At 46.7% G+C, this 23,712-nt stretch overlaps 1 protein-coding gene across 4 annotated transcripts in view; it reads right to left on the bottom strand.

The window, feature by feature from the left end:
- ARFGAP1 (ARF GTPase activating protein 1) overlaps positions 1 to 14,952 on the bottom strand; it is a 31,124-nt gene extending 16,172 nt beyond the window's left edge. For all 4 annotated transcript variants that reach the window (XM_089663726.1, XM_089663728.1, XM_089663727.1 and 1 more), the window contains exons 1-9: positions 14,810 to 14,952; positions 10,141 to 10,204; positions 9,340 to 9,449; positions 7,721 to 7,892; positions 6,568 to 6,668; positions 6,375 to 6,461; positions 4,232 to 4,343; positions 4,083 to 4,139; positions 2,493 to 2,525 (exon numbers count right to left, since the gene is read on the bottom strand). In XM_089663726.1, the coding sequence (XP_089519852.1) occupies positions 2,493 to 2,525; positions 4,083 to 4,139; positions 4,232 to 4,343; positions 6,375 to 6,461; positions 6,568 to 6,668; positions 7,721 to 7,892; positions 9,340 to 9,449; positions 10,141 to 10,200 (732 nt within the window). In that variant the 5' untranslated portion in view covers positions 10,201 to 10,204; positions 14,810 to 14,952. The remainder of the gene's footprint in view (positions 1 to 2,492; positions 2,526 to 4,082; positions 4,140 to 4,231; positions 4,344 to 6,374; positions 6,462 to 6,567; positions 6,669 to 7,720; positions 7,893 to 9,339; positions 9,450 to 10,140; positions 10,205 to 14,809) is intronic.
- Positions 14,953 to 23,712: the final 8,760 nt, after the last annotated feature.

Below are 23,712 nucleotides of genomic sequence, written 5' to 3'. Positions count from 1 at the left end.
AAAGTTGTGTTGTCTGCAGCATCCAATCAGAATAGTCACTGCAAAAACGGCTACAATCTGATTGGTTGCTCGAGAATATGGGCCTGAAATATAAAAATGGAGCATGGAACCTGGAGAGGTAGACAACAGCCAATCCTATTTTTTACTTTTCGTTCTCAAAACAAACAACACTGTTGGAAACCTCCCCGATATTCTCCAGATTTTATAGATCAGTCCTCTTGCCTGTCCTCCAGTAGATCTCAGGGCATTAATGGTACTCAAGGCTGTGCCGAAAATCAGCAACTCTGATTGGTTGTAGATTTAGAGCTGCTCGGCACTCTACGGCTGAACAGGTTTCCCACCTTCACCATGAAAGTGGAAATCCTCTGTGTGGAGAGTAAAGCAAACAAACAATCAAAGAAACAAACAAACTAACTCAAATAGGTCTCAATATAACTTTGTATCAGTACAATCACACAGATTATATCGATCTGTTCAATTGATTTTAACCACTTACCTCCTGATGTACACCCTGAAATGAGTGGTGGAGCGGCAGTCGCTGTGTCCATCAATAGCTGTGAACCAAGCTGTCCTTAAATGTCTCAGTTCATATATACTGGGTACAGAGCCGATCTGAGCGGCTCTATACCGCGTGTGATCTCTATGATGACCATTCACAGTGATCACGAATGTAAGCAATGTAGCCTATCCTGTAGCTAAAAAACGGCTGTTTATCAAATCACAATGACAGGTCACATCCACAGGAACACCACGCAGGGACATCAATGTGAGCAATTATAGGGACATCTTTCACACAGATACCTCAATGAAACCGTATAATTAATGGGTTTTCTAACTTTTCGCGCCAATTAGGGCCCGTTTAGGTGGATCTTGGACACCTGTGATTTATTGATATGCACAGACCCCTGGGGACCCTACACTAGTGAACAGGTGCTGTATTCCCTGCAATAGAAAAGGCCAAATACACTGAAGCAATACCAACTGGCTCAAGAGGAGTACTGACCATCTAGATGCGGTCATTGTCTAACCTGCGTCCCTCTAGATGGACCGAATGGTCACCATTCACCTGACCCTACTGTAAAAATGAACTCCTCTGTAATGGCTACTTTATTATAGGTACTTGTATAGCGCTGTCAATTTACGCAGCACTTTACATATATATTGTACATTCACATCAGTCCCTAACCCTCAAGGGGCGTACAATCTAAGGTCCCTAACTCACATTCATATATACACATACAAGGGACAATATGGACAGGAATCAATTAACCTACCAGCATACATGGGAGGAAACCAGAGTACCCAGAGGAAACCCACACAGGCACAGGGAGAACATGCAAACTCCAGGCAGGTGGTGCCATTTGTAGCTTTACAATCTAAGGTCCCTAACTCACATTCATACATACACATACAAGGGACAATATGGACAGGAATCAATTAACCTACCAGCAAGCGTGGGAGGAAACCAGAGTACCCGGAGGAAACCCACACAGGCACAGGGAGAACATGCAAACTCCAGGCAGGTGGTGCCATGTGTAGCTTTACAATCTAAGGTCCCTAACTTACATTCATACATACTAGGACCAATTTGGACAGGAATCAATTAACCTACCAGAATGCGTGGGAGGAAACCAGAGTACCCGGAGGAAACCCACACAGGCACAGGGAGAACATGCAAACTCAAGGCAGGTTGGGCCATTTGTAGCTGTACAATCTAAGATCCCTAACTCACATTCATACATACACATACAAGGGACAATATGGACAGGAATCAATTAACCTACCAGCATGCGTGGGAGGAAACTAGAGTACCCGGAGGAAACCCAAACAGGCACAGGGAGAACATGCAAACTCCAGGCAGGTGGTGCCATTTGTAGCTTTACAATCTAAGGTCCCTAACTTACATTCATACATACTAGAACCAATTTGGACAGGAATCAATTAATCTACCAGCATGTCTTTGGAGTGTGGAAGGAAACTGGAGTACCCGGAGGAAACTCACACAGGCACAACATGCAAACTCCAGGCAAGTTGTAGCTTTAGACGGAGTAGGACATTTATAATAAAGAAGAAAGATTGCTCTCCACTATATACCATGTTTAGTCTCCAAGTTATGACCCATTTATATAATGGCCCAGAGCCTTCAATATCCCAGAGTTCTCTCTGCCTAAACGCAGCACAGCTAACTCTGCAATTGGAGGAGAGGCCGGTCACATGACTGACAGGTTACATGACCAGGCTCTCATGCCAGGTTTTTTTTATTCTGCTCTCCCATTCAGAAGAACAGTGCTCTACTGAATTCAGACTTCCAAAGCCAGGGGAGCACTTTATAAATGTGCGTTGTAATAGGTATATATACTTTTATAAAGCAGCAGTAAGCCCATACCACTGCCTTAGGAAATGTCCCTCTACGGACAGCCATTGTTCCAGCATCAAAAGGAGTACGACTCTGAGCCCCCACTACCCCGGGCTGCAGTCCTAGGTGGTCTCACCTTCTGTGTGGCTTGTGTTCCCAGCTTGGTTGCCTAAAACAGAGAAGAAAAAAATACACACAAGTAAGAAGCAGTTTATCTAGGCATAAAAATAAAACATATAATTTGATCTCTGAAATGTATTCCCATTTGTTGTATGCGATGCTTAACCCACCTAGTGGTCTGATTATGTTAGTATTTCTGTGCTCAAAGCGGTACATTTTTTTGCATGGAAATGTGTCGTATTTTTATTGTAGGCCTGTAATTTTTAGCAATAACTCACTGAAATCTGTGCAAACAAGAGTCTAGTAAACATCCCGGGTATGTTAAAATTTGAAACACGAAATCATAAATTATAATATAAATAATCATAAAAAATAATATAATAATAATAAATTTAATTCAATAATATAATCAAACCAAAAACTTTGAAATGTGAAATATAGCGCCAAGTTCGCACATCGCTGAGCAAAGTCGCAGAATCGTTTTCAGTGTCTGATGAGGAATTTCCCCCACGAATCATTATCACTCAATTCTGCAAGTGGTTCTGATTTACTATCGCTGTTCTCTAGCCGGTCTAAAACCACGCCTGACCTAAAGGGACGCTTTTTGGACGCCATGGACGTTTCTCAGTTTCCAGGCAGGAAGAACAGTAAAAATGCAGGCAGGGCGCCGGACAAAGCACTCGGGACAAAATGTATGTGAAATGGTTTGATACAGGAATGTTATACTATGTGATTTTAGTGATTTTAGTGAATGTCACTTTTTGACATTTTTAAATTTCCTGCCAGTTCCGTCCCCCGTACGTCCCGACGCTCGCAGGGGACGGAACCCAGATGACAGATGCCGGCATCGGCCGGAGGACATTGCCGGGGACACTGCAGGAGGGACATCGCGGGAGCGCAGGACAAGGTAAGCGAAGAAGAGATCCCGGAGCAACACTGCAGTGTATTCCCGAGTGTAGCTCGGGGTTACCGCTTGTGGTGCTGAAACTTTACCCCGAGCTACACTCGGGAATACCGCCAGGGAGGTTAACAAAACCCCATTGGCAATACGTTCAAAATGGCAACAACTTATTCCTGATCTCTAAATATTATAAAAATAAATAATTAAAAAGAAAAAATACACACACATATACTATATATATATATATATATAGAAAGATAGATATGGGAGGGATAGATAGAGAGAATGTATGTATTTGTATGTGTGTGTGTATATATATATATATATATATATATAAATATGAGAGAGAGAGAGAGAGAGAGAGAGAGAGAGAGGGGGGGGGGTGATATATATATATACACACACACACACACACAAATACATACATTATCTCTCTCATATATATATATATATATATATATATATATATATACATATATACACATAATATGTATACATACATACACACACACACACATATATATATATATTTTTTTTTTTTAACTGCATGTAAAGGTTCGCCTGAATTTCGGCTTTAAAGCAGAGCTGATATGGAACTTGCCCATTACACTGACCGTCTGGATTTAATGCCATCTGAGCCGCTATCCCCAAACAAGTATGGAGACCAGAAAAAGGTGGAGACAGGCCTGACACAGGGACACTTACACTTTCCTTGGCAGCAGACGCAAACTTGCTGGCCCCGACCGTGAAGCTGCTCCAGCCCTGTAACAAGAGAAATAAAGAGTCTCTTTCTACTTCAGGACCAAAAAAAAAATTAGAATGTCGATAAATATAGAAGGTCGCTCTTCTCATACCGAGTACAGTGAGGTCATGGCGTTGTTCAAGAAATCGTCTTCTTTCTTCGGAGGGTCAATGGTATTCCCGAAACCGACGTATCTATTTTCCTGGTTCCCGGCACCACTGCCGCTACAAAACAAGCCACGAAAATATTCAATCCCCGTGCTTAAAGCCAAGATTCAATTAATAGAAAAAAAAAAAACAGTTTACTTCCCATAATGCTCTGCACAGGTTCCTACTGCTGCCTACTCCATGTTTCCCACATTGAAGGGAAGTACTGGACCTATCTTACAGGTAGGGGAGTGCCTACCCATGTGTTGTGACCACTTGTTCTACAGTGCTGTGAGCCCAGGCAGGATGATGTCTCCCCTTCCCAGCCAGGGGGGAGGGTCCATGACAGCCTAGGCTCACAGGAAGTCAATGATGCAGGCTGTCATTTAACCTAGGAGTGCCATCTAGTGACGGAAAGGACTATCTGCAGGGGACAGCTATAGATTGTAGGAATTTAGCTTTTACTGGGCTGCCTTTTATTCTTTTAAAACCTCAAAGACCCTGTTCAGGTGTGGGCTTAACCTCTTCCCATCTGGCCCATGTACATAAACAGCCAGACGGGAGAGTGGGTTGCCGTTCATAAACGGTGCCTGCATTTTCAGCCTGGGAGCGCACGGCACCACGAACGGAACACGGATCGCTCTACAGGACCTCTGTAGGAGTGGGTTGAGACTGGAGGCATGGGTTCGAATCCCACTTCTGACAGTCCCGATCATGTGATCACTGATTGGCCAATCAGTGATCACATGAAAAGGAGTAAGCAAGATGTCACTTCTGACATCATTGCTTACTACTAGTGAAATCTGTGAATGATCACAGAGATCACATGGTACAGGGCTATTCACAACAGCTTTGTACCATGTGACAAGCTGTGACCAATCACAGCTCTCACAGTATTTCTCAATGGCTGCCAGAATGCAACCAGAGAGGAGAAATGATTGCTTTTACAGCCTTTATGGGTGTAAAAGCAATCAGTGCACACACAAAAAAAAAAAAATCTTCATCACCCCCCACAAGTAGTACAGTGTCACCATGGTGACACTGTACTGCTAGGGTGAAAGTATGTAAAAATAAAAATGTAAAAACAATTTTTGAAAAATTAAAATTTCCGGTTATAAACTAATTTTGGTTATTTTTTTTTTACTAAAAAGATAACTGAATACATTTTGGCCACGATTTATGAAGAAAGATTATATATATAAATTTTATAAGAAAAAACACTTTTTTCAAAATGTTGGGACTTTTTCATTTATATAGCAAAAAATAAAAACCCCCGTGGTAAATAAATACCACCAAAATAAAGTTTTATGTTTCAAAAAAATACAAAAAAATTCCTATGGGTACAGTGCTGCATGACCGCGCAATTGTCATTCAAAGTGTGACAGCACTGTAAGCTAAAAATTGACCTGGACAGGAAGGGGGTGAAAGTGTCCGGACAGGAAGTGATTAAAGAGGTCACATGGCACCTAGTTCTGCCCAATGCTGCATCTATACAGGTCTGCCCATTGCCCACCCCCCACGCTGCATCTGTACAGGTCTGTAGGGAGACACTTTGGGTGGGGGGCCCATAGAACCCAGCTTACTTTGGAGAGGTGGGGAGACCCCTGTCTCAGCTCCCCATATCCCGCTTATGTGTAAGGGGTACAGGGTGATCTGTCCTAATATTGGGGTGGGGGGTTGTGTATTGTTTAATGCCATGTGGTTGCATCCCATTGTTCTATTGTGTGTCTTACTTGGGAGCAAACAATTATGGAATGTATGTGTATTAGCTTGGGGGGGGGGGGGGGGGTCTCCAGCAGCCCTCCCCCCTGATGGGACTGTATTCTGGTGTGAAGTTTGAATACCCGTGTGTCTCTTGTTAACAATGTAGATTGCCCCGCCCTGTGTCATTATGCAGGGAGGGGGGACTGTCCCCTGAGTGTATATATCTTGTATCTGTGTTCAAATAAAGTAGTCTGTTTACTTCAAGACTGGTGTCGTCTAGTATGGTCAGCGGTGGTGTCCGTGGTCAGTGTACGGACGGGGAAGCGGTATTATAACAGAAGTACCCAAGTGCAGACTGGGTCGGTTCCGTTACAGTCTGCAGTTGGAAGTCTGAGCGTCCCTTACCTCTGATAGGAACTGACGTCATCATTCAACCAGTCCTCAAACGCCTTGTCTCCAGAGCTCCCTCCGGCGTTGCCGCTTCCCACAGAGCTGGGTATGGAGAAACAGGACACAGATTGGTCTCATTAGCCAATCAGAATCCCACTGGGCCAGAGACGTCACATGACCAGGGAGAGAAGAGCCAGAAATGTCTTACCGCTGAGATGGGCCGCCCATCACCTTTGGCTGCGGAGGAGTCCAGTTTCGGGCTGAAGAGGTCTCCTCTGACCACTCGTGGCCTTCAGCCAACGTAGCAACCTGAGAAGTGTGAAGGGAGATGTGAACTCTAATGAATGACATTTATATTCCCATTGTACGGTGTATCGAATATTTGCTTTAATAAAATCCTGTTCTTGTCTTTCTTTTACCCTTGCATCCAAGTGCTGCTGATCTCCTGCAGCATCTTCGCTGCCACTTCCCGTCACCATACACTCTGGTGATGGCTGCGTGGCATTTCTCAGGGCACTTGGCATTATAAATGCTCTAGCTAGTTGTAGCAAGAGCATTTGTTGGCTTTTACATAAAAGTCTGTGAGCGGCCAGCGACCACAGAACACTACAGAGTCTACACACCCAATTGCAAGAGTTTCCTGCCATGATTCCCAGCTCAGTCCTTGGGCCTTTTATGGATAGAAGAAAAAAAATATCAAATCCAGCAGGGATGGTGGGAACCCCTAATAGTGGGCACAGCAGGCGTACAGACCTGGGAACTCAGCACAGGGACGGTGGGAACCCCTCATAATGGGCACAGTGGGTGTACAGACCCGGGAACTCAGCACAGGGATGGTGGGAACCCCTCATAAAGGGCACAGCAGGCACATAGACCTGGGAACTCAGCACAGGGATGGTGGGGACCCCTCATAATGAGCACAGCAGGCACATAGACCTGGGAACTCAGCAGAGGGATGGTGGGGACCTCTCTTAATGAGCACAGCAGGTGTACAGACCCGGGAACCCTTCACAGGTATGGTGGGAATTCCTCAGAATGGGTACAGCAGGTGTACAGACCCAGGAACCCCTCATAATGGGCACAGCGGGTGTACAGACCCAGGAACCCATCACAGGTATGGTGGGAACCCCTCATAATGGGCACAGCAGGTGTACAGACTCAAGAACTCAACACAGGGATGGTGGGAACTCCTGAGATCTCACTAATAAGATTCCCCATGAAATAGGTAACTTTCCTTGGGTGGCTTTACCCTTTAAAAGATGTACATCTGATTTAAGAGTTTATCTTTTTATATCCATGTCACAGCTCAGTCGTCAGTTCCCCTCGGATGGGGGAGGATGGGGGGGGGGGGGGGGTCTCACCTTGTCACGGTAGAGGGCTGCTGCTCGGCTGTTGTACTTCTCCTGTAGGCTCCAGCAGGGGTCACAGTCCTCCTGCGTTTCCAGGAACTGGCGGAATTTGGCGTTACCACCAACCTTCATCTTTTCCAGCTCCACGTCCTTCCACTTGTCCATAGTGACCGAACGGACAAAGCTGGGAGGAAGAAAACACGGCAACATCAGCTGCATATAAGAGGGGCTCAGTACAGTGTCAGTGCCTTTTATTAGCACTGATCACTGTATTGGTGTCACTGGGGATGTCAGTGACACCAAGTCAGTTCCCCCCCCCCCAGTGTCAGAATGCCCGACACAGTCCCGCTATAAGCCGCTGATCGCCATTACTAGTAGAAAAAAAAAAAATCCCAGTATCTATACCACCATGTATAAACGCTATAACTTTCACGTAAACCAATTAATTTACACGTATTAGGATTTTTTTTTTTTAGCAAATACATTTTGGCCTAAATTTATGACAAAAATTAGATTTTTTTTTAAATTTTACTGGATGTTTAAATAGCAAAAAGTCAAAAATATAGTTTTTTTCTAAAAAATTTGGTCTTTTTTGTTTATAGCGCAAAAAAAAAACCAAAAAAACACACAGGTGATCAACCACCGAAAGAAATGTGGGAGTTCCCTGGATTGGTCAGTCAAAAAGATAGAGACGGCTGTGCTTCCACCTTCATTGGTCCGCTGGTCACCAAGATGGTGGCCATATTAATGCCTCCTGGCTTTGCCCGTGTAAGAAGGTTGGTGCCACTACTAAGGCAGACCATAGGAGGTGGACAACTAGGATATGATGTAGGTGAGGTCATGTGGGGAGGTGCTGGCAGCTCCTGCTCTCCACCCCATAGGTAAGGGTCAGGGCCTATGCCCCCCATTAGTCCTCCTTAACTTCCACCTTGATGCAGCAGTTAAGTCAAACACCGGGGCGTATATAATTTATTGAAATGTACAACAGGAAAAAGTCAGGTTCACTGAAAAAGACAGCAACTCAAAGTATTAAAGCCCAAGGGTCAACCAATTTTCAAAAGAAGGTCAGCCAAGATGACTGGTCACAAGAAATGAGAACTGACCTTAGAAGAACCCTTCTAAGATGGCCGGGGTTCTGGTTTGGCATTGAGGTTGCCATTGCATTTCTTCCATAATGGTGAAGTGCCCCTCTCATCCAGTCACATGCCCACCTCCCCCCCCCCCCCGGGATAGTCACACCTTCCAACTCCAATGGGTGGAAACGTAGGTTCTAGCCTCCAGTTGGAGCTCACACAAGGCCATCTCCCCATTCTACGTGATAGTGCTGGGCCAATCACCAAGCATGGTTCTGCGGAGAAAGTCACATGCTCCTCCACTCCCAGAATTGTTGGTTATTTTCTTGGCTCCTCTTTGGAAGGACAGGGGAGTGAAGCAAAGATCAGTATGCTTCCAGGAAAAGGAGCATTAAAGAGAACCTGTTGCTTCCCTTCCGTGTGCAAAGAACCGGCTTGTTCCAAGGTAAAATAAATGCATAAATAGAGGACAACATCAAGTTGTTGCAAAAGGAAATAGAATCCATCGTGTTTATTTTCACTAAAAAAAAAATAGAATGACAGATGGAAGACACTCACCTGAGATGAACTCCAAGGCCCCGATGTTTTCCGGAACATTCTAGACATATCCAGATACCATAGGTCACGCTGACCCATTGAGGGTTGAACGCCCCACACTCAAAGCAGGTCTAGAAGAAAGAGTTCATGGCTACTGAGATGATCCCATAAACAGCCATTCGGATTCCACTGTACAATGCAACAGTCCTACCAACAAAAGTTGCCTCGTACTAAGACTGGCCCTGCTTTTTCAACCTTCTGTGCCTCGTTATTGGTCAAAGGTCCAAGGTCCTATCAATCAAAGTGATCACCTAACAGTTAAGGGCAGAAGGTAGGACCAGGACAGCTGGTCAATATCTACATACTAACCTACCCCAGCAAAGTCCCCAAAGGATGGAGCACCATCTGGACAACTATTATGAACGCTAAGGTCTACTAATGTTTATCTCTGGTACTTCAGCATCTCTGTTACCATTAGTGGCTCTCTCGAAAGTTGAACTCCATTAAAAAAAATATTTGTAAATCTGTTCAGCTACTCCTGCGATTCAGATAGAAGGTGACACCACTATTCAGATCCTGTCCCCCCTGGCCTTCAACCTGTTCACAGGACTATGAAAGAACATCAATACAATGTTAGGTGGAGGAAATAAAGCAAGGTAGATCCCCCTAAATAGGTGACCTATTGTGGTAAAACATGTTTAAGAGGTTCTAAATCCTTCCACATTCTATTGAAAACTAAATGAGCAAAAAAAGGTTTGGCTTTAGATATGAAACCGCCCAGGAAGTGACATCACTCACTAAGATCAATAAAGGTTGACTTACGTTATTCTCATCCTGTACTCGAACCTCCTTCAAGACTTTCCTTGACCGAGGACTGGCCATTGCTCTGCAAAACAGAACACGGAGTTATAACCTCTTCAGAGCTCCGTCCCCATGAAGACAGGCTTCTAGATTACCAGTAGGAGAAGTAATACAAGATTGTGGAAACCTCAGAGCTCCCCATGGTTGGCCCATGTCAGTCATTTCCTGCTCAACTTGTGATAAACCTGTGTTCCATAATTATGCCCATGTTCATCCTTTCCTAACAAGATTGTGAAATCGCAGTGCTCTAAAGTTGGCCTTGGCCATCATTTCCTACCCAAAATATGAAACCACAGAGTGCCCTATGTTCCTCATTCCCTACCAAGAATATGAAACCAACAGTGCTCTATGGTTGGTCCATGTCCCTCATCTCCTACCCAGCTCTTGAAACCAAAAATGCTTTATGGTTGACCCATGTCCCTCATCTCCTACCCAGCTCTTGAAACCAAAAATGCTTTATGGTTGACCCATGTCCCTTATCTTCTACTCAGCTCTAGAAACCACGGTGCTCCACTGTTGTCCTATGTCCCTCATCACCTACCCTGCTCTTGAAACCAAAATGCTCCAAGATTGACTTATGTCCTTCTCCTGCCCAGCTCTTGAAATCACACTGCTCGGACAGTTGACCCATGTCCCTCATCTCCTATCCAGCTCTTCAAACTACAGTGCTCCATGGTTGTCCCATGTCTCTCGTCTCCTACCCAGCTCTTGAAACCACAGTGTTCCAAGGTTGACCCATGTCCCTCATCTTCTACCCAGCGCTTGAAACCGCAGTGTTCCATGGTTGTCCCATGTCTCTCACCTCATGACACCAGTGTTCCATGGCAGACCCATGTCCCTCATATCCAACCCAGAGCTTGAAACCAAAATGCTTTATGGTTGACCCATGTCCCTCATTTCTTACCCAGCTCTTGAAACCAAACTGCTTCATGGTTGACCCATGCCCCTCAACCCCTACCCAGCTCTTGAAACCAAAATGCTCCATGGTTGACCCATGTCAACCATCTCCTGCCCAGCTCTTGAAATCCCACTGCTTGACTGTAGACCCTTGTCCCCATCTCCTAAAACCGCAGTACTCTATGCTTGAGCCACGTCCCTCATCTCCTACCCAGCTCTTGAAACCATATGCTCCTTGTTGGCCCATGGCCCTCATCCTGTAACCAGCTCTTGAAAACAAAATGTTCCATGGTTGACCCATGCCCCTCATCCCATAACCAGCTTTTGAAACCAAAATGTTCCATGTCCCTCATCCCCTACTCTGCTCTTGAAATCACATTGCTCTATGGTTGTCTCGCGGCACTCATCTCCTGCCCAGCTCTTGAAATCTTATGCAGCTCTTGAAACTACAGTGCTCCATGGTTGTCCTAGGTCTCTCATCTCCTACCCAGCTCTTGGGACAGCCATGGAACCAGGGGGGATAAAAATCAATGATTTTTTTTAAAAAATCAAAAAAAAAATCAGATTTTTTTAATTTAAATCGGATTTTTTTTATTTAAATCAGATTTTTTTTAAATAAAATGCTTTTTGAGGAAAATATATTACCATCCAAAGGTTATTCCATCATGAAATAAAGATTAGTTTTTTAATTATGTAGAATAAGGCTGTATATGTTTAATTTTTTTGGTAAATTCCATGAATCCATTCACAATGTCATGCTCTTCCAGAGGTTTTTGTAAGATTATTGGGCAGTTTCTCTGCCTACAAGATATTATCACAGATGCTCGGTTTACTTTTGCAGTTCTCAAAACTGAATTTGACTCAGCGGAGATCACATGCCTCTTCTTCACAGCAAAAATGTTATAACATGAACAGAGTTAAGAAAAAGACCTTCATCCTAACTTCTACAAACCTATGAATACAGAATCAACCCCTTCAGTGCGAAGGTTCAAGAAGTTCAGTGAATAGAATAGAAACAATATTTTTCTGATTGTTTGGAGTGGAATAGATCTGCACAAGAAGAAAGTGAAGCTAAGTGTGAGGAGGAAGGGGCTGACAGTCTAAGTTTCTTCAAATATATATATTTTGTTTAGCCAAATTAGTGAACAAACATGGATGTTTAAGCCAATCACAGATGCTGGAATGTTATTGTTTCAGATGAATAAATCTATTTAAATTGTTATTATTAAGGTAATGATTATTTTTCTCCTTCCTAAGTACAACAGAAAAGTTGTCCAAATATGAATGATTAACCTATTAAACTGGGGATAAAAAAACTAATATGAAAAGTTGTTATTGTAAAAATCTTCATCTACTTGTATATTAAAGTTATACCAGCAAGAATTAGTCTTTATGTAGAAAACTAGGATTTACATCAAGCCTGACTGACTAGTGATTTAAATCAAATCCACCCTGCATGGAACATGGGGTTTCATGTCCCTCATCTCCAACCCAGCTCTTGCCATATCTCTCACCTCCTTCTCAGCATGACACCACAGTACTCCATGGTTGACCCACGTCCCTCATCTAACCAGCTCTTGAAACTCCAGTGTTCCATGGCTCACCCACGTCCCTCATCTCCTACCCAGCTCTTGAAACCCCAGTGTTCCATGGCTGACCCACGTCTTTCATCTCCTACCCAGCTCTTGAAACCCCAGTGTTCCATGGCTGACCCAAGTCTTTCATCTCCTACCCAGCTCTTGAAACCCCAGTGTTCCATGGCTGACCCAAGTCTTTCATCTCCTACCCAGCTCTTGAAACCCCAGTGTTCCATGGCTCACCCACGTCTTTCATCTCCTACCCAGCTCTTGAAACCCCAGTGTTCCATGGCTAACCCACGTCTTTCATCTCCTACCCAGCTCTTGAAACCCCAGTGTTCCATGGCTCACCCACGTCCCTCATCTCCTACCCAGCTCTTGAAACCCCAGTGTTCCATGGCTAACCCAAGTCTTTCATCTCCTACCCAGCTCTTGAAACCCCAGTGTTCCATGGCTGACCCATATCTTTCATCTCCTACCCAGCTCTTGAAACCCCAGTGTTCCATGGCTAACCCACGTCCCTCATCTCCTACCCAGCTCTTGAAACCATATGCTCCTTGTTGATTCATGGCCCTCATCCCGGAATCAGCTCTTGGAACAAAAATGTTCCATCGTTAATCCATGTCCCTCATCTCCTACTCAGCTCTTGAAACCAAAATGTTCCATGGTGGACCCATGCCCCTCATTCCCTACCCAGCTCTTGAAAGTAGACTGCTTCATGGTTGACACATGTCCCTAACCCACCTTTTGAAACCAAAATGCTTCATGGTTGACCCATGTCCCTCATCTAACCAGCTCTTGAAACTACAGAGCTCCATGGTTGTCCCATGTCTCTCATCTCCTACCTAGCTCTTGAAACCCCAGTGTTCCATGGCTAACCCAAGTCTTTCATCTCCTACCCAGCTCTTGAAACCCCAATGTTCCATGGCTAACCCAAGTCTTTCATCTCCTACCCAGCTCTTGAAACCCCAATGTTCCATGGCTAACCCAAGTCTTTCATCTCCTACCCAGCTCTTGAAACCCCAGTGTTCCATGGCTAACCCAAGTCTTTCATCTCCTACCCAGCTCTTGAAACCCCAGTGTTCCATGGCTGACCCACATCCCTCATCTCCTACCCAGCTCTTGAAACCCCAGTGTTCCATGGCTGACCCAAGTCTTTCATCTCCTACCCAGCTCTTGAAATCCCAGTGTTCCATGGCTGACCCACGTCCCTCATCTCCTACCCAGCTCTTGAAACCCCAGTGTTCCATGGCTGACCCACATCTTTCATCTCCTACCCAGCTCTTGAAACCATATGCTCCTTGTTGATTCATGGCCCTCATCCCGGAATCAGCTCTTGAAACCAAAATGCTCCATCGTTAATCCATGTCCCTCATCTCCTACTCAGCTCTTGAAACCAAAATACTCCATGGTGGACCCATGCCCCTCATTCCCTACCCAGCTCTTGAAAGTAGACTGCTTCATGGTTGACACATGTCCCTGACCCACCTTTTGAAACCAAAATGCTCCATGGTGGACCAATGCCCCTCATCCCCTACCCAGCTCTTGAAACTAGATTGCTCCATGGTGGACCAATGCCCCTCATCCCCTACCCAGCTCTTGAAATCAAATGCTCCATGACTGACCCATGTCCCTCAAGGTCTACCCATGAATGGTCACCAATAAGTGTATGGTCATGTAATGAATTGCTCGGCCCCAACCCAGTGACGTCAATGCGTCACCATCGTCCCTCCGCCAGCCAATCAGTGTCCACCACCTCTGATCAGCGCCAATACATGCATCATTCTGGTGATTCTTCTACTTTCGAATTACCGGCTAATTACACATAAATGGGATGTTTCCTGGGACGCCATGTCACCCATCCCCCGGAGATCTGATCTTCAGCCCACCAATGGGAGACCCCATACACAGCGCCATCCCATTGTTACTGCTGACAACCACAAATAACCGATCCCCCCGATGGGATTCATCGCCTGGATACGGAATAGACTGATGGAGGGGATTGGGGGATGGGTGGCAGGTCGGTGTATCCATATTGGGTGGTAGGGTCCATGGTCCGGTGTGTGATGCAGAAGATCGGATCCTCCATTCATCCGTCATCTGATCTCGGGGAGGGGAGGACACACGGACACCGGGATGGAAGGGGAGGGGCTCACCTGCGGGAGGCGGGTCACGTGATCCTGTGTTCGGTGCGGTCGGTCGGTGGGTACTGATCGGTGATGTCAGTGTCTCTCCGCCGCCATCTTCCGGCTACGTTGCAGCCGCGCAGAGGATTGTGGGAGAGGCCGGCATTAACCCCTCCTTCGCCGGAGACCCGAGACCCCGCCCCCTCCCTCCTGGCTGCCTGTCCTCTCCTCCCCCCCGCCAGAAGAGCGGCATTTCCTGAGGAGGGGGAGGGGCGACCCGGCCGGTGGGCAGATCTACGAGGTGAGGCCCCTCCCCCATCACCTCACACCGTACATAGGGGCCACAGAGGGGGGGAGGTAAAGGGGCCACACAAGGAGTATAGAGGTCAGACAGACAATAAAGGAGCCTTACAGGGGCCACACAGACAATACAGGGGCCATATAGGTATTATAGCAGCCACACAGGTAATACAGGGGCCACGCAGGTATTATAAGGGCCACACAAGTAATACAGGGGCCACACAGGTAACACAGGGGCCACACAGGTATTATAAGGGCCACACAGGTAATACAGGGGCCACGCAGGTATTATAAGGGCCACACAAGTAACACAGGGGCCACACAGGTATTATAAGGGCCACACAGGTAATACAGGGGCCACACAAGTATTATAAGGGCCACACAGGTAATACAGGGGCTACACAGGTAATACAGGGGCCACACAGGTAATACAGGGGCCACACAGGTAATACAGGAGCCACACAGGTAACAGGGGCCACACAGGTAATACAGGGGCCACACAGATAATACAGGGGCTACACAGGTATTGTAAGGGCCACACAGGTAATACAGGGGCCACACAGGTATTATAAGGGCCACACCCACACAGGCACTACTAGGGCCACATAGGTAATATAGGACGCACACAGACAATATATGGGCCATACAGTCAAACATGATACTACAGGGGCCACACAGGCAATAGAGGGGCCACATAAACAATCCTGGCATGTCACTGCACACACTACAACTTGTTTACTATGTGATTTTGGTTTCTCCCTCCTTTCCCCCTCCTATTTAGTGCTAGTTAGTTCAGCACTAGCTAGCCCCCTCCCTGATTCTTCCGTGATCCCCTAATCCATGTTAGTACTTCACAGAGACAGAGCTTACGGAAGAATTTCTTCTTTTTACACTTCAGAAGACTGGAAAAATACCGTACTGCAAACAGTAAAATGGGGTTGGTTTCAACTTATTGAAGAGGGAAGATGCCTGTGGATAGCGCCGAGTCAGCAAGTGACCATACTGGGTCTAAGGAGGTGTATTAGGGAGGTAGAACAGTAGCGGCCCAATGTAACCCCCTGCAGAGTAGTCAGACTGGGAGGGGGGTGATCTGTCCAATCACAGGGGTGACCTGTCCAATCACAGGGGTGACCTGTCCAATCACAGGAGTGACCTGTCCAATCACAGGGTGACCTGTCCAATCACAGGGTTTGTGAGCTGTCCAATCACAGGTGTGACCTGTCCAATCACACGGTTTGTGACCTATCCAATCACAGGTGTGACCTGTCCAATCACAGGTGTGGCCTGTCCAATCACAGGGTGACCTGTCCAATCACAGGGTTTGTGACCTGTCCAATCACAGGGTGACCTGTCCAATCACAGGTGTGGCCTGTCCAATCACAGGTGTGACCTGTCCAATCACAGGGTGACCTGTCCAATCACAGGGTTTGTGACCTGTCCAATCACAGGGCGACCTGTCCAATCACAGGGCGACCTGCCCAATCACAGGGTGACCTGTCCAATCACTGGTGTGACCTGTCCAATCACATGGTTTGTGACCTGTCCAATCACAGGGTTTGTGACCTGTCCAATCACAGGGTTTGTGACCTGTCCAATCACATGGTTTGTGACCTGTCCAATCACAGGGTTTGTGACGTGTCCAATCACAGGGTTTGTGACCTGTCCAATCACAGGGTTTGTGACCTGTCCAATCACAGGGTTTGTGACCTGTCCAATCACAGGGTTTGTGACCAGGCTGTTTTTCTTTTAACTGCAGAAGGGAAAATTGAAGTCACCCACCTGGCTGTGCTGTCTGGCAGGGCTGCCTGGATCAGAAGACTGGCTGGACAGAGTTACAAATCCATCGGCAGGTATGACAGTCCATGTGTATGTATGTCAGCTCTGCTTTAGGTCGAACGAATACTCCGCCCATGACAGGTTCACTTTAAAGTGACGTCAAAAAGTAGCCATCACCGACCACCTGCACATTTTCATTGGAGAAGCCAGTCCTAGTGGTGGGCCATTGGAAGTGGGTGGAGCCGGGTAGCTTGGTTCAGGGCTTTGCTGGGATCCGGGGACTTTGTTCAGGTATCTGTTGTCCCCTCTTTTCTTGTGACAGTCACTTTATAGCTGACCTGCGCTGTGCCTGCGATGAGCTGTTGTTGTCACAGACGGTTGTGCTCTATGGAGAATACAGGGATGCGGAACACACCACCACTTGTTATGTAGCATTCCGGACAGCGGGGGGCAGCAGTGCCCACGGTACAACCAGCAGCCTTTGGTGACTGAATTTCGTGTAACAAATTTTACGGCTCACATGACACAAATGGAAACAAATAAATCTTTATTTATAGCTCAACAGCCTCTTCACGCATTTTAGTTATGGAATCGGCTTGAAGTCCAAACGAACTTTCACAATAAATCCATTCCAGGGGCATCGAAACAAAAAAAAAAGTGTGCAGATTCTAACTGTTTGCTTTCTTTAGAACATAGCCACAGCCTGAGAAGAAAAAGTCTGTCCCCTGCCAGCATGCTGAAGAGAAGGACCCTTACTCTCAGTCTGGAAGCAGTGGTCTCTGTGCAGAGGTCCTCTGAGCTAGAACTCTTCAAAGCAAAGCTCCTACCCCCTGATTATTGGAGATCTCTATCTCTGATGCAATGGGGAGGGGGAGGGGCATGTTGGACCTCTGCAGAAGGACCACTGCTTCCATGCAGGTCCTTCTCTAAAGCCAGCTGGTAAGGGACATTCTTTCCTGCTCAGGTCCAACACTCCTTCTGTGAGTCAGAACTAGAACTCTTCAGAGCTAAGCTAATGCTCCCTGATTGGAGATTTCTAACTCTGATTCAACAGGGGGCATGTTGGACCTCTTCAGAGGGACCGCTGCTTCCACTCAGGACCTTTACTACAGCATGCTGGCATGGGACAGGCTTTTCTGCTCAGGTCCAACACTCCTTCTGTGAGTCAGAACTAGAACCCTTCCAAGCAAAGCTAATGCTCCCTGATTACTGGAGATTTCTAACTCTGATTCAACAGGGGGTATATGGGACCTCTACAGAGGCACTGCTGCTTCCACACAGGACCTTTACTACAGCATGCTGGCATGGGACAGGCTTTTCTGCTCAGGTCCAACACTCCCTCTGAGAAGTCAGAGCTAGAACTCTTCAAAGCTAAGCTAGTGCTCCCTGATTACTGGAGATTTCTAACTCTGATTCAACAGGGGGCACGTTGGACCTCTACAGAGGCACTGCTGCTTCCACACAGGACCTTTACTACAGCATGCTGGCATGGGACAGGCTTTTCTGCTCAGGTCCAACACTCCCTCTGAGAAGTCAGAGCTAGAACTCTTCAAAGCAAAGCTATTTTTGGAGATCTCTAACTCTGATGCAACAAGGGGCATGTTGGACCTCTGCAGAGGGACCGCTGCTTTCACTCAGGTCCTACCGCATGTTAGAAAGGGACAGGTCTTCCTACTCAGGCTATGCCCATCATGCCCCCTGCTAAGTCTAGAGCTAGAGCCCTCCATGTTATCAGGCAGCATTCGCTTTTCTGATTGGAGAGTTGTATCTCTGACTCCGCAGGGGAGGGGTGTCGGTCCTTAGCAGAGAGTCCACTGCTTCCACACAGAGAGAAGGTTAAGCGTATCAAAAGGTCCTCTTCTGTGGAAATTCATTCACGTACTGTGTGAGCGACATTCTTGCTGCAGTACCGTAAACCCAGACGAATCATCAGGGGGAGGATCCCTGGAAAAGGCAAACCGCCCATCGGCAGAGAGGATATTCTGGTGTGTGTGGGGGGGGGTCAGCACCAGACTTCTTTTAATGCATGCCAAGCAATGTATTTTATATCCCGGAGTTCCGCTTTAACAACTTCTGCGATAAGCTGATTTAGCTCTACTGGTTACACAGAGGGATGGGGCCGTGACTGTACACTGTCACTGCACAGCTACTAAGGTGGAAGCAGGGCTGGAATGTGAGAGGGAGAAGCAGCACAAGGCTGCCGATCAGTTCTTGTGCTCGCAAAAGACATGTTGATAGGAGGAGAGAACAGAGAGACAAGCTCATCACTGTGCTGCTTCTCCTTTCACTGTCCAGTCACAAGCTGGGGGCGGGTCCAGGACAACCTGTGCTGGGAAGTGACTTGAGTGATGCTGGCCAGCAGACTGAGGACATCTAGCGGCAGAATAAAAGTACTGCAGCAGATGGTTCCAGATAGTATTGCAACCTAATCTGTGTTTTTATTTTCCTTTCATCAGCTAATATTTATATTTTAGTCTCCGTTATGCCTTGTTCACCACTATGCAGTTTGCTTTTTGTCCGTTTTTGTAGTGCTTTTCGCAGTTCATTTTGTGTTTTTTTTTTTTTTTAACCCGCATTTTTGATGCGTTTTTACCGCGTTTTGTTCAGTTTTTTTTTTGTTTAAAGCGGAATTTTTTGGTTGCTGGGTAGAATAAAAATGCAAAACGTGGCAGTAACGCACTACCATGCACTTCCAAGCTTCTCCATTGAACTCTATTGCAGCAAAAATTCAGCTTTTTGCATTTAACCACTTCCCGTCCTGCCCATATATATAAACGGCTAGACCGGAGCAGTGCAGGGTCGGGTGGCCGTTTATAAACGGCCCCCTGCTTGTGCGCGCTCCCTGGGGGCACGCATCACCACGATCCGGTGCCCACTGTGTCCTCTGGACACAGTGGAACACCGATCATCATACAGGACCTCTGTGTGAGGTCCCAATCATGTGATCACTGATTGGCCAATCAGTGATCACGTGCAGAGTAGTAACCAAGATGTCACTTCTGACATCATTGCTTACTACGTGTAAAATCTGTGAATGATCACAGAGATCACATGGTACAGGGCTATTCACAACAGCCTTGTACCTTGTGACAAGCTGTGACCAATCACAGCTCACTCAGTAGTTCTCAATGGCTGCAAGAATGCAGCCAGAGAGAAGGAGAAATGATTGCTTTTACATCCTTTATGGGTGTAAAAGCAATCAATGTAAAAATAGAAAAAAAAGTCTTCATCACCCCCACCATGGTGACACTGTACTCCTAGGGTGACAGTATGTAAAAAAGAAAATAATAAATAAAAATAATATAAAAAAAATTTTAAATTTTTTTTTTATAAAAGTTTATAAATTATAATTTTTGGTTAGAAACTAATTTGGGTTATTTTTTTTTTACTAAAAAGATAACGGAATAAATTTTGGCCAAGATTTATGATGAAATATTATTTATTTGCGAAATTTTATGAGAAAAACACTTTTCTTCAACATTTTTGGACTTTTTAATTTACATAGCAAAAAAAAATAAAAATGCCAGCAGTGAATAAATACCACCAAAATAAAGTTTTATCTGTCTCAAAAAAATGTTAAAAAATTCATATGGGTACAGCGTTGCATGACCGCGCAACTGTCATTCAAAGTGTGATAGCGCTGAAAGCTGAAAATTGGACAGGACTGGAAGGGGGGGGAAGTGTACAGACTAGAAGTGGTTAAAGCGTAATTTTTTTGTTGCAGGCCAGAATAAAAATGCAATACGGTGCAGTAACGCACTACCATGCACTTCAGCAGCTTCTCCATTGAACTCTATTGCAGCAAAAATTCCACTTTTTCCATGTAAAAAAAGTACCCGACCCTTTCCAAAAAACGCAGCAGCTCAAAAAAAAAAAAAAGCATTGATGTGAACAAGTTCCATAGGAAACCATGTTAAATGGACTGTAGTGCATTTCTGCAAAAACCAAAAAAGCTGATTCCGCACACACAAAAAAATGGGGTTGGATTCAACTTATTGAAGAGGGAAGATGCCTGTGGATAGCGCCGAGTCAGCAGGTGACCATACTGGGTCTATAGCAGGGAGGTAGAACAGGAGCGGTCAAATGTAACCCCCTGCACAGTAGTCAGACTGGGGGGGGGAGGGGCGGACTGACCATTTGGGCACTGCCCGAGGGCCCGGGGTCAGTAGGGGGCCCCATGAGATGCCCCTGGTACCGTTTTCATAGGCTTTTTCGAGTTTGGGCAAGGACACAGGGGCCCCATGATCCCCTATTGCCCGGGGGCCCCATGAGTTGTCAGTCCACGCCTGGGGGGGGGGGTGATCTGTCCAATCACAGGCTGGGAGCGGGCTTGTGCCCAGGCTGCTTTTCTTTTAACTGCAGAAGAGAAAAGTGAAGCGGACAGACCGGAACTCCCCGGTGAAGCTGGCTACATACAAAACCATTGAAATAAAAATGGAGGCCCCTATCTATGTGGTAGTAGCTACCGCCCAGCGGGCGACTCACGTTTTTTCCGTTCGGCTCATTTTTTTTTTTTTTCCCTGACGCAAGGAAACCACATGAAAACGCGGGAGCGGAGACGGCTTTCCTGCCAGGAACAGATAAATAGAAAGGCTGAAAATGTCATTATTTGTGGAACAAATGCTGCACTACCCGAGGTTTATGTTCCTCCAAGTCAGGGAAAAGACAGAATCACATTCCTGCTGCAAACATCTTCCAGTGAATGTGGGGTCTGAGCAGCTGCGGCGGAGCCCTTCCCATCATGCCGTGCACGTTCGTAGATCTAGACATAGGGGCGAGGGAAGGCGGCGCTCGGTAATGTAGAGGTGAACCCTGAATGTATTTCTTTTCCTAAAGCACCGTGCAGTAGAATACACTTTTTATCTTTTGTTTCACCATTCATTGCATCTCAGTGCTGCTGATCTCCTGCAGCCTATTTGCAGCCACTTCCTGTCGGCATGCTCTGCGGTGGTGGCTGCATGGTATTTCTCAGTGGGTAACAGTGGACCATGACCATGTAATGTGTGTGAAAATGGCTACTTGCAGTCTCCATCAGAATCCATGTGACAAGGGTGACAACATGAGGGCGCAAAATCCGTAATTACCATCAACTGAATGTTACCGCAATAATGTAAAGACGTAGCAGTACAAGACGTTGTGGTACAAGACGAAGCGGTAACAGCCGTAGAGGTACAAGACGTAGCGGCAGAAGACGTAGCGGTAACAGATGTAGCGGTACAAGCCTTGGGCGGCACAGGACGTAGAGGTACAAGACGTAGTGGCAGAAGACGTAGAGGTACAAGACGTAGTGGTACAAGACTTAGCGGCACAAGACGTAGAGGCACAAGACGTAGAGGCACAAGACGTAGCGGCACAAGACGTAGAGGTACAAGACGTAGCGGCACAAGACGTAGAGGTACAAGACGTAGCGGCAGAAGACGTAGAGGTACAAGACGTAGTGGTACAAGACTTAGCGGCACAAGACGTAGAGGCACAAGACGTAGAGGCACAAGACGTAGAGGCACAAGACGTAGCGGCACAAGACGTAACGGCACAAGACGTAGAGGCACAAGACGTAGCGGCACAAGACGTAGCGGCACAGGCCGTAGCGGCACAGGCCGTAGCGGCACAAGACGTAGCGGCACAAGACGTAGCGGCACAAGACGTAGCGGCACAAGACGTAGAGGCACAAGACGTAGCGGTACAAGACGTAGCGGTACAAGACGTAGAGGCACAAGACGTAGCGGCACAAGACGTAGCGGCACAAGACGTAGCGGCACAAGACGTAGCGGCACAAGACGTAGCGGCACAAGACGTAGCGGTACAAGACGTAGCGGTACAAGACGTAGAGGTACAAGACGTAGAGGTACATGACGTAGAGGTACAAGACGTAGCGGTAACAGACGTAGAAGTACAAGATGTAGCGGCAGAAGACGTAGCGGTAACAGACGTAGAGGTACAAGACATAGCGGCAGAAGACGTAGCGGTAACAGATGTAGAGGTACAAGACGTAGCGGTACAAGACGTAGCGGTAACAGACGTAGCGGCACAAGACGTAGCGGCACAGGACGTAGCGGCAACAGACGTAGCGGCAACAGACGTAGCGGTAACAGACGTAGCGGTACAAGACGTAGCAGCAGAAGACGTAGCGGTACAAGACGTAGCGGTAACAGACGTAGCAGCAGAAGACGTAGCGGTAACAAACGTAGCGGTACAAGACGTAGCGGCAGAAGACGTAGCGGTAACAGACGTAGCGGTAACAGACGTAGCAGCACAGGACGTAGCGGCACAGGACGTAGCGGCAACAGACGTAGCGACAGAAGACGTAGAGGCACAAGACGTAGAGGCACAAGACGTAGAGGCACAAGACGTAGCGGTACAAGACGTAGCGGTACAAGATGTAGCGGTACAAGACGTAGAGGTACAAGACGTAGAGGTACAAGACGTAGCGGTACAAGACGTAGCGGCACAAGACGTAGCGGCACAAGACGTAGCGGCACAAGACGTAGAGGTACAAGACGTAGCGGTACAAGACGTAGCGGTACAAGACGTAGCGGTAACAGACGTAGCGGCACAAGACGTAGCGGCACAGGACGTAGCGGCACAGGACGTAGCGGCAACAGACGTAGCGGCAACAGACGTAGCGGCAACAGACGTAGCGGCAATAGACGTAGCGGCAACAGACGTAGCGGTAACAGACGTAGCGGTACAAGACGTAGCAGCAGAAGACGTAGCGGTACAAGACGTAGCGGTAACAGACGTAGCAGCAGAAGACGTAGCGGTAACAAACGTAGCGGTACAAGACGTAGCGGCAGAAGACGTAGCGGTAACAGACGTAGCGGTAACAGACATAGCGGCACAGGACGTAGCGGCACAGG

This window comes from Staurois parvus, unplaced genomic scaffold, assembly GCF_062004578.1.
Source record: "Staurois parvus isolate SC_StPar_1 unplaced genomic scaffold, SC_StPar_1.0 ptg001756l, whole genome shotgun sequence".
NCBI lineage: Eukaryota > Metazoa > Chordata > Amphibia > Anura > Ranidae > Staurois > Staurois parvus.
This window is presented reverse-complemented; position numbering and strand designations above follow the sequence as displayed.